The following is an 11560-nucleotide window of genomic DNA, read 5'->3' as shown; positions in this document are numbered from 1 at the left end:
CAGGAAGGCAGCTCACCACCACCTTCTCAAAGGCAGTTTGGGATGGGTAATAAATGCTGAGCTAGTCAGTGACACCCCTACCTCACGAAGAATAAAAATGTAAGCAGCTGCAAAACTGTAGCAATGTGAGGAATCCATCAGCCAATTTGTGCACAGTAAGCTCCCACAAACTGTCTCCAGGTGCTGCTAACAGATAATTCAGGGCCAGGGGCATCAGAAACCTCGACCTTGCTCTTTTGCAGATCGTGCTGGGGTAATGACATCTCCCCTGAGAGGGTAGACGCTGGATTGTGTGCAGAGAGAGAGATTTCACCCACAGGGGCAAACCCACTTCAAGCAACTCCTCCCAACTCAGCCCCAAATACATTGAAAAGAGTATGTATATACACGGTGGCCCAGTGGTTAGCACTGCTGCCTCACAGGGACCTGAGTTCGATTCCCAGCTTGGGTGACTGTGTGGAGTTTGCACATTCTCTCTCTGTTTGGGTGGGTTTCCTCTGGGTGCTCCGGTTTCTTCCCACTGTCCAAAAATGTGGGGTTTGGTGGATTGGCTATGCTGAATTGCCCCTTAGTGTCAGGGGGGACTGGTTAGGGTAAATGTGGTCAGTGTGGATTCAAAGGGCCGAATGGCCCCTAGGAGGGGGCTATTTGTTATTACACAGAATCACACTCTTAAACCCTCCCAGAATATAGAATCGAAAGATTTGACTGGAAAATAGATTGACTGGAATGAATTATTAGCCGACTATGGAACTGATGATTAATTAATGCCCCTGAACTTTTCCTGAAGAATTAATTCCAGGTCTGGCAACGTGGGCTGGGAGCTCCATATAAGGGAGAGGGGCGGGAAGATGATTATACTATTCCCCAACCCATTCATAAATTAGTCATTTACAGAGCCGAATGATACAGTAGCAGTGGGTTAGAAATGTTCCTCTCCATGCGAGCTCTTGTGTAATTTTTTTTAAGGAGGTGGTGGTTAGACTTCCGACCGACGTGTGGCTGAAGTGAATGTTGCCCGGGTGTCTTTAGACCCCTGTACATGTACCAGGAAGTCGAGCCTTTACGTTCTTGGGCTGTTCTTGTGTGAAAGACTCTCTCTCTCTTTATGCTATAGATGCGAGGACTGTGTTTTTTCCCCTGGAATGGCTATTTAATCTCACACACAGCATGGCTACTAAAGAAGAGCTTTACACCAAAGTTATCCCTAGAAAGAACCGGCAGAACCGACCTGGGACCGTCAAACATGGGTCAACTCTGGAGGTCTTCTTATCAATGGGATTCCCCAAACCCCGGGCGTAAGTTGGATGAGTTCCTGTTGGATTTATTGCTCTCTCTCTTGCTTCTTTGTTACAATTTTTTTGTTACTGTATCTAAATGGCGCTGTGCCGATAGGGTTTCCATTCGATATAACGTTTCTCTGATCTTGCTACATTGTTGGGAAGGGAGTTGTCACATGGCCTATTTTAAAACATGGACAAAATAGGGAATAGGCTGAAAACGCCTCGGGGAGGGGGCAGGGAAATTCCAGGGTTAACGTTTGGGGGTCTCACTGAATCCACCCCCCCCCTCCTCCGTATGTGGAATTGAGGAAAAAAATTAACTTGAGATTTAAACGGGGCCCCTTTCCACCAGCCCCCTCTCTCACACACACACAATAATAACACTGAAATCTAGGGCCTGCTGTCTGGAAGGTGAGTAATTGTCCCGGGTTGTTTCTGGAGCTGGATGCAGTGGTTGGTTACGTTGCAGTTTCAGTGTGGTTCACCCAGAGGGAACGGGAGAAATTCCGCTCCCGGGGGCTGTGTACAGCCTGTTAGTTTCACTGGGGGCGGCGGTCTGGGTTTTATTCCCCCCCCTCTCCCCCTTTCCCCCTCTCCCTCCCACCCAGAACGCTGCTGGTTTTACTAACACCAGGAATTTTGCCCGGGTCTCAGTGAGCTGTGGGGAAAGCATAAATACTGCGGATTCTGGAAATGAGCTTTTCCAGCATTTCCTGCTCTCAACAGTGTCTGTGGACAGAGAGAGGGAGAGTTAACGTTTCAGATCGACGGTTTGCAGAGAATCTTTCCCCTTTATTCTAATGAGCTGCCTGCATTCGGCCCAGTTATGAAGATGATATTGTCCTGTTTACCAAAAGCATGAATGGAAACCGATTCCTCCCTCTCTCTGCTCCCTCCTCCCTTCCAAACCGCTTTTAAAAAGATGAATGCGGCAAAAATCCTTCCCCCCCCCCAGGATTTTCTAACCAAAACATTTTGCCTTTTGGCTACTTGACTTTTTTTAAAATGATTTGGGGCTTACAGAACAGCACTGACATCTTGCAGTAATACTTCCTACAGTGTTTTAGATAATACTTCTGTTTAAATTCTGCTTGCAGAATTCTGTCTAACCCCAGCACCCCCCTCCCTGGAGTTTCTGCAGTGCTACCTTTAAGAATTGTCCTCAAAATGGTAAACTTTTTTTTTTGCTCAATTACAACCCTGATCCTAAATTCTGAGGCATAGTAAATAAATAATGTTTAAATTCCACTGGCAGCCTGCTCACTCATCATAGTGTTCAAACCATTTGGCAAAAGAAGCAGCGAGGAAGATGAAAGAACACTGACTTGTGATCTGGAAGGTATTGCCTGAAAGGGCGGCGGAAGCAGATTTAACAGGAATTCTCAGAAGAGAGTTGGATTAATAATTAAAAAGGAAAAAAAAAGAATATTGCAGAGTAGTGGGATTAATTGGATAGTTCTTTCCGAGTTAGCACAGGCTCAATGGGCCAAATGGCCTCCTGCCAGCCTGTAAGATTTTATCAAATTAAATTCTGCTTCTGTCCTGTGATGTTAGTCATGTTTGAGTTTGCATTCTGCGTTCGCATCCAGTTACTTGTTAGAAAACAACATTTAAATGTCCTTATCTATGACACACTTGCATTTATATGGCACCCTGCCTGACTTCAGGAGTTTCATAGCTGTTGAATCATTTTTTTAAAAAAAGAAAGTGCAGTTACTGTTCTAATAGGAAATAGTTCTTGCCTGCTCTGGGCAGCAGGGTGGCACAGTGGTCAGAGCTGCTGCCTCACAGGGACCCGGGTTCAATTCTGGCCTTGGGTCGCTGTCTGCATGGAGTTTGCACATTCTCCCTGTATCTGCGTGGGTTTCTTCCGGGTGCTCCGGTTTCCTCCCACAGTCCAAAGGTAGACTGCTAAATTGACCCTAGTATCAGGGGAAATATGTGGGGTTACGGGAATAGGGCTTGGATGGGATTGTAGTTGGTATAGACTCAATGGGCCAAATGGCGGCCGCCTCCTGCACTGTAGGGATTCTATAATCAAACTTTCTAGATTTAGTAATCCTAGGACAGTCACCTCTCCATTTTAATGTGTGTGTTTGCTTTATTATTTTGTCCACTGGTGTATCCTGCATCTTAACAGGAGGCCTGAAGCCCAATGGACTGGGGCGGTATCTTACTGATTTAGTGCTAAGCTGACTCCTCACTCTCATTAGCCTCAGTGTAAAGGTTACTGTCCCATACAATGAGCTCCTGATCTCAGTCAAGTAGACACTGGGAGAAATGGAGGGAGGAGCATGGTGGTTAGCACTGCTGCTTCACAGCTCCAGGGTCCTGGGTTCAATTCTGGCCTTGGGTCTGTGTGGAGTTTGCACGTTCTCCCTGTGACTGCGTGGGTTTCCTCTGGCTGTTCTGGTTTCTTCCCACAGCCTAAAGATGTGCGGGTTAGGCTTATTGGCCATGCTGAATTGCCCCTTAGTGTCCCAGGATGTGCAGGTTAGTGGGGTAAATATGGGGATAAGAGGGTGGGATTGTGCAAACTCGATAGGCCAAATGGCCTCCTTCTGCACTGTAGGGATTCCATGAATTTTTGATTCAATTATTTTTGTTGAGGTTATGGAGAGGGTTGGTAAGGGCAATTGGGTTGATGTGGTGTACATAGACTTCCAAATGGCATTTGATAACATGCCACAGAAAAGGCTTATAAGCAAAATTTGAAGCCTATTGAATAAAAGGGACAGTGACAGTATGTGAGTGAAATTGGCTGAGCGACAAGAAACTGAGAGCAGTGGTGGAGGTTTGTTTTCCGGACTGGAGGATGTTATATAGTGGCGTTCCCCAGGGACACTATTAAGACCGGTGCTGTTATTGATTTATATTAATGACATCAGCTTCAGTGCACAGGACACAATTTCAAAATCTGCTGATGACATGAAACTTGGGAGGATATTTATTGACTTTAGACAGGCAGGTGGTCTGGATGGACATGTGGCAGATAAAATCTAATGTAGAGAAGTGTGGAGTGATTCAATTTGGGAGAAGAATGTGGAGACGTATAATTTAGAGATCTAATTCTAAAAGGAGTGCAGGAGCAGAGGCACCGTGTTGAAGGTGGCAACGTCCTGAGCTTTATAAATAGAGGCATGGCCTACAAAAACAAGATAAACCTTTATCAATCACTCGTCCAGCATGGACTGGAGTACTGTGTCCAACTTTGGGAACCACGCTTTAGGGAGGATGTGAGAGAGTGCAGAAAAGATTCACGAGAATGGTTCCAAGGATTGGAGAAGGTGAAGGGGGGATCTGAGTGTGTGCTGGAGGCAGATTCGATCATGGCTTTCAAAAGGAAAAGGGAAAATTATCCAAAGAGGAAACATTTCAGGGGAATGGGACTAGCTGAGTTGTTCTTGCAGAAGCTGGCATGGATACGATGGACTGAGTGGCCTCAGTCTGTGCTGTACATTCTATGGTAAAGAAAAGGAGTTTGCTTTCCCTCTCGCCACCTTGCCAATCTAGGCAATATCATCAGCACAGGCCGCACTTTTATGCTGGCTGCGCCTTCATGGGCCTCCTGACTCGGATGGTTCTGGCTTTAGGTCTCACTCCAGAGGCTTGGGCCCAAAATCCGGCCTGATGCTCTCAGTGCAGTACTGAAGGAGTGCTGCACTGCTGGAGGAGCCAAGTTTTGGATGCAACTTTCAATTAAGGTGCTGTCTACTTCCTCAGGTGAACCTCAAAGACCTCTGTAACACTAATGGGAAAAAATACTGAAAGGCCTGGATAGACATGGGGAAGACGCTCCCATTAGTGGGAGAGACTAGGAGCCGAGAGCACAGCTTCAGAGTAAAAGGATGATTCTTTACAACTGTGAGAAGGAATCTCTTCAGCCAGAAGGTGGAATTAATTGCCGTAGAAGGCTATGGAGGCTGGGACGCTGAGTGTATTGATGACAGAGATAGATAGGTTCTTGATTGGTAAGGGGATCAAAGGTTACAGGGAAAGGCGGGAGAATGGGTTTCAGAAAGTTATCAGCCACGATCACATGGCAGAGTAGACTTGATGGGCTGAATGGCCTAATTCTACTGCTACATCTTATGATATATTTATTTTTCAACTGACATCATTTGATTTTAAGCGATTCGATTTTTTTTCTGGTTTTATTTGTGGAAGCTTGCTGTGTACAAATTGGCCGTTGTGTTTCCTGCATTATAACCGTGTCAAGATCCGGTCCGTGGAATGTTTTGAGGTTGTTAAATGCAGTCCAGACATGGGAAACCTTTTTGATATGTGTGTGTTTTTAATCTCGTTTAACTCACCAGTACTAAAACTCTCTCGGAAAGATTAAACCAGTGCTGTCCTTCTGTGATATTGTTAATGCATCTTTTTAAACTGCTCCTGTCTCCTGTGCTTCATTCTCCCTGGCACTATCCAGTTCACAATGCTCGTCACCAGGTGACAGCCCAAGGTTAATGGAGTGAAATCTATAACTGTGTTGTTGTGTGTTTTTTTTTTGTGAATAAGATGGTTTATGTTTCATAGAACCGCAGACATTCCAGTGGCACCACTGATGTATCTTCATGAAAGCGTTAATATTCTTTAATACGTGCGGCAGCAGTAGAACTTTCTGGCATTCGACTGCAGATTAATTGCAGCAAAGAAATGTCAGCCGTACCTGACTCTCAGTGTGAATGGCATCGATGCTGCGGGCCTGAAACCAACCTGATAAATTAACCAGCGCAAAAAAAAATACCAGTGGTGATTCTGGGAATGAAGAGGGAGAAATCCAAATACTGGAATAAAACTGAACATGAAGTCAGAGTGATGGAAATGAACAGCAGATTTATCTGTTCCATGGAACAATGGGCTGAATGGCCTTCTCCTGTGTTTTATATAATTCCATATGATGTTTGGGATCTTTACTTGAGGGGAATATGCCCCCCTCCTCCCTCATTGTTCTCCTAAATTTATTTTGTCTAAGTTTACTGTCCTCCAGTCAGTTTGAATTCAGATCTGAATTCAATGATATTCATTAGTATTTGAACAAAAACAGCAACCGGAAAGGTTAATGCAACGTAAGCTTTTATTCTCTGTGGGGCTAGAGGAAGCTATGCCTCTTGTATCGAACCTCGGTACAGATGGCATTCAGAGTGCTGTGCTCAGTGTCGGGCCTTGTCCCTTAGGAAGGCTACACTGGAGTGGGAATGGTTGCAACAGGTTCACCAGAATGATACCGGGCAAAGGTTTTAAAAGTTTGGCAAAATAACTGGAGGGAAAGTGAGAATTATTTTCACGCACTGGGTCTAGTATGTACTATCTCAAGGCGTGTTGGAATCAAATTCCGTAGATTTCCAAAGGCAATTGGACATGTGCTTGAAGAGAACTAATTTGTAGAAGAAAAAACTGGAGCTTGGGACTAATTGGTTAGTTCAGTCATTTTACCAGCACAGAAGAGATGGACCAAATTGCCTCCTTCAGTGCTGTAAGATTGTGTGATTTCAGTAAAAGGGTGAAACTGAAGCCAAGTTGTGTTGGGTAGGCTGGTATTTTTTTCCTGGTTTTGAAGATTGAAGTGGTGTTTAATTGCAATGTTTAACATGATCGAGATTGAGTAGGGGAGGTGCAGAGAAACTCCCCTGTGGTAGGCAGACCAGGACATGGGGGACACAATTTTAAGATTAGAGCTAGTCCGTTTGGAAATGAAGTTGGGAAGAAGTTTTTAACATACACGTTCTAGAAATTTCCCCCACAAACCCCCAAGACCGAGGATGTTGGGTCAGTTGACATACTGAGGCTGAAATTCAACCATTTTTATTATTTTACATTTTTTTTTTATTTTCCACTTCAGACATCTTGTTTCTCTCCCTCATCCCACTAGGAGTCACTACCACATTCCTATATTCCGCACCTTTGTTCTGCCATTTACACATTCCGATTTCTTTCTTAATGGATGCTTTTAGTACCATTCTCAGCCTTTATCATCACCATTTACATTCCCTTTGTATTTTTACCTGTGCCGTTCCTATCAATACAGCCCCCCCCACCCCCTCTCACTCTCACAGTATAAATCTTGTCCAATTTTCCTTGTTTCAGCTCTGACGAAGGGTCATCCAGACTTGAAACGTTGGCTCTTCTCTCTCTCTCCACAGACGCTGCCAGACCTACTGAGATTTTCCAGCATTTTCTGTTTTTATTTCAGATTCTGACATCTGCAGTATTTTGTTTTTTATCTGAACTTGATCCTTTTTTTATTGGTTAAGGATACAATACAGAGATCAGTTCTAATTGATTGGAGGAATGGTTTGGAATAGCAGAATGATATGAGGGTATATGGGAACAAAGGTGGTTACGGTATTTAGTTCAAAGTTCAGTTCTCTTAAATAGTGGAATAGTCTCAAGTAGCTGTAGAGTCTCCTCCTGTTCTTAGTTTCCAGTGAGTCCTCTTTACTTTAGCTTACTTCTCGCAATCTGCAGCATTGAAAGTCCAGGTTGTTGCCATTGAATCAATTGCTGGGATCATTTATGGATCAGGGCGGCGCGGTGGTTAACACTGCTGTCTCACAGCGCCAAGGACCCGGGTTCGATTCCCGGCTTGGGTCACTGTCTGTGCGGAGTCTGCATGTTCTCCCTGCGTCTGCATGGGTTTCCTCCGGGTGCTCCGGTTTCCTTCCACAGTCTGAAAGATATGCTGGTTAGGGTGCATTGGCCGTGCTAAATTCTCCCTTCAGTGTACCCGAACAGGCACCAGGGTGTGGCAACTAGGAAATTTTCACAGTAACTTCATTGCAGTGTTAATGTAAGCCTACTTGTGACAAGTAAATAGACTAATTTCTTTTCAACATTTGAGGCTGTTAAAAACTTTGTGGACAGCACAGTGGTTAGCGTTGTCGTCACACAGCACCAGGGACCCTGGTTCGATTCTGATCTTGGGTCACTGTGTGGAGTTTGCATGTTCTCCCCTTCTCTGTGTGGGTTTCCTCCGGGTGCTCTGGCTTCCTCCCGCAGTCCAAAGATGTGCGGGTTAGGTGGATTGGCCATGTTACTTTGCCCCTTTAGTATCAGGGATATTAGCAGGGTAAACGCACAGGGCTAGGGGAATAGAGCCTGGGTGGGATTATTGTGGGTGCAGGCTCAATGGGCCAAATGGCCTCCTTCTGCACTGCAGGGATTCTGCATTCAGCTGGCCAGCCGAACAACACTCTACGTATAGTAAGTTTGGCCTTCCTGCTCCCTCTAGCTGTTTCTTTCTCATGCTGCCTGCTCCCAAGGGACAGAGAATAACAACTTTTGTGTTTGTAGTTGTTGGGGTGTCTGCGCCAATATGTGAAAGCTGCTGCAGAAGTTGTTTAGAACGAGGGGTACAGTTTTGGAGCAGTACAAAGCGATATGAAGGTGAGGCAGTCCCTGGATGATGGAAATCCTGTTTCCATTGCTCTGACATCAGCTGTGCTTTCCAACAGCAAAACAACAGAATTGAAAATATTTGTTTAATCCAAAAAAAAAGTCAGCTTGGAAATGGAAGAGTTTGTGTTGAACTAACTGAAACTTTTATGAAATGAATTGTTGCTCTCGATAATGAGGGCATAGTTGAATAACAAGGGATTTACAATAAAGATGCATCTGAAAATAGCTTCTATTGAATGGGAATTTGTTATTTAACAGACAATATATAATACAAACTGTTCCATGGTAACACTCATATCTTGGCTTCTAGATAGGAAGTTTCAGCATGTTGAATGGAAGATATTTGGGAAGAATTAGAAAATGCATTTAACTGTCCTAGACTGTTGTTTCCCAGTAATGGTAAAGCAGAAATTGTTTTACGGTCTTAAATAAAAAAGGAAATGTGTCATCGAATATCTGCAATTTTAAAGTTTCTCATGTTTTCAGATTTTCCATGGCTTTGCCCCTTCCTATCTCTAACCTCCAACAACCCCCAAGGATCTCTGCATTCTCCCAGTTTTGCATATCCCTGAGTTAAAGTTTATTAGTTACAAGTAAGGCTTACGTTAATGCTGCAATGTAGTTGCTGTGAAAATCCCCTAGTTGCCACACTCCGGCATCTGCTCGGGTACATTGAGAGAAAATTTAGCATGGCCAATGCACCTAACCAGCACACCTTTCAGGCAGTGGGGGGAAACTGGAGGAAACCCACACAGACACGGGGAGAATGTGCAAACTCTGCACAGACAGTGACCCAAGCTGGGAATCAAACCCGGGTCCCTGGCACTGTGAGGCAGCGGTGTCATCCACTGTGCCACGTGCTGCCCACGACTGTGCCTTCAGCTGCCTTGGGATTGTCTGATAACACAGGTGTGGAACATGGTGGCATAGTGGTTAGCATTGCCTCCTCACAGCACCAGGGACCCAGGTTCAATTCTGGCCTCTGGTCACTGTCTGTGTGGAGTTTGCATGTTCTCCCTGTGTCTGTGTGGGTTTCCTCCGTGCGCTCTAGTTTCCTCCCACACAGTAAAAAGTCTGACAACACCAGGTTTAAGTCCAACCGATTTATTTGATAGTACACTCACTAGCTTTCAGGGGTCAGTGCTGGGGCCTCAGCTATTTACCATTTATATAGATGATCTGGAGGAGGGAACCGAGTGTATGGTGTCGAAATTTGCTGATGACACCAAGATTGGCGGAACGGCAAATTGTGCGGAGGGTGGTGAGAGTCTACAGAAGGATCTAGATAGGCTGGGCGAATGGGCCAGGAACTGGCAAATGGAATTTAATGTTGGCAAGTGCGAGGTGGTCCACTTTGGTAGGAAGAATGGTAGGAAGGATTATTACTTACGTGGAGAAAAACTGCAGCAGGCGACGGTGCAGAGGGACCTCGGGGTCCTTGTGCATGAGTCGCAAAAACCCAGCTTGCAGGTGCAGCAGGTGGTCAGGAAGGCGAATGGGATGCTGGCCTTCATAGCGAGGGGGATTGAATATAAAAGTAGGGAGGTCTTGCTGCAGCTGTATAGGGCATTGGTGAGGCCGCAGCTGGAGTACTGTGTGCAGTTTTGGGCGCCGTACTTACTCAAGGATATTTTGGCCTTGGAGGGAGTGCAGAGGAGGTTTACTAGGCTGATACCGGAGTTGAGGGGGTTGAGCTATGAGGAGAGGCTGAATAAACTAGGCTTGTACTCGTTAGAGTTTAGAAGAATGAGGGGAGATCTCATTGAGACGTATAAGATGATGAATGGGATGGATAGGATAGAGGTGGAGAGACTCTTCCCGCTCAGAAAGGACAGTAGGACTAGGGGGCACAGCCTCAAGATAAAGGGGGGGTGGTTTAGAACGGAGTTGAGGAAGAAGTTCTTCACTCAAAGGGTGGTGAATCTCTGGAATTCTCTGCCCGTTGAAGTGGTGGAGGCTGCCTCGCTAAATATTTTTAAGACGCGGGTTGATGGGTTTTTGATGAGAGAGGGGATTAAGGGTTATGGGGAGAGGGCGGGAAAGTGGAACTGAGCCACGACAGATCAGCCATGATCTTATTGAATGGCGGGGCAGGCTCGAAGGGCCAGATGGCCTACTCCTGCTCCTATTTCTTATGTTCTTTTGGGTTAGTCCCTTCGTCCGGTGAAATAAATATCAAATATCAACTATAAATATCAAATATCAACTATCAAATAAATCGGTTGGATTTAAACCTGGTGTTGTCAGACTTTTTACTGTGTTTACCCCAGTCCAACGCCGGCATCTCCACATCATTCCTCTCACACTCCAGGGATGTATGGGTTTGGTTGATTGGCCATACTGAATTGACCCTAGTATCATGGGGATTAGTGGGGTTATGGGAATAGGGACTATGTGGAATTGTGGTTGATACAGACTCAATGGGCCGAATAGCCTCCTTCTGCACTGTAGGGATTCTACCTTAGGATATTTTAGTACGTTAAAGGCATTATGAAAATACAAGCTCTTGTTGTGATGAATAAAGATGCATTCACGTTTGTGTTCAGATAACTTGTCAGAATCAGGCATGCTTCTGATGTTGAATATCCATCTAAAATCAAAACTGCTGAAAGGCCTGTGCGTTTGCAGAATCTCCTGCACATTATTTTCAATCTCTTCATTTTTTCTTCATACTTTGAGTGAGTTACCTCTGACTGTCCAACACCCATTCCTTGGGAAGGTGAAAGTTTCTGAATTGTGGCATTAACTCAGCAACACTTCTCAATTGTTTAATGTGCAGTAAGTTGATACATTTGTTACTTTGGCAACATGGACATTTCGCTGTGTAGCAGTTTCAGATGTTAGCTGTGGCTTGGTCGCACATTTGCCTCACACGGTGT

At 45.1% G+C, this 11560-nt stretch overlaps 1 protein-coding gene across 1 annotated transcript in view; it reads left to right on the top strand.

Annotated features, from left to right (window-relative positions):
- Positions 1-911: 911 nt before the first annotated feature.
- Positions 912-11560, top strand: part of LOC145359751 (ubiquitin-associated and SH3 domain-containing protein B-like) — a 147364-nt gene continuing 136715 nt past the window's right edge. Inside the window, exon 1 of the mRNA XM_080214510.1 lies at positions 912-1298. Coding sequence (XP_080070636.1) covers positions 1171-1298 — 128 coding nt within the window. The 5' untranslated portion in view covers positions 912-1170. The remainder of the gene's footprint in view (positions 1299-11560) is intronic.

The sequence above is a fragment of the Carcharhinus amblyrhynchos genome, chromosome 29 (genome assembly GCF_965287045.1).
Source record: "Carcharhinus amblyrhynchos chromosome 29, sCarAmb.v2.hapA, whole genome shotgun sequence".
Classification (NCBI taxonomy): domain Eukaryota; kingdom Metazoa; phylum Chordata; class Chondrichthyes; order Carcharhiniformes; family Carcharhinidae; genus Carcharhinus; species Carcharhinus amblyrhynchos.
Note: the sequence above shows the minus strand (reverse complement) of the source record. Positions and strands in the feature narration are given on the sequence as shown.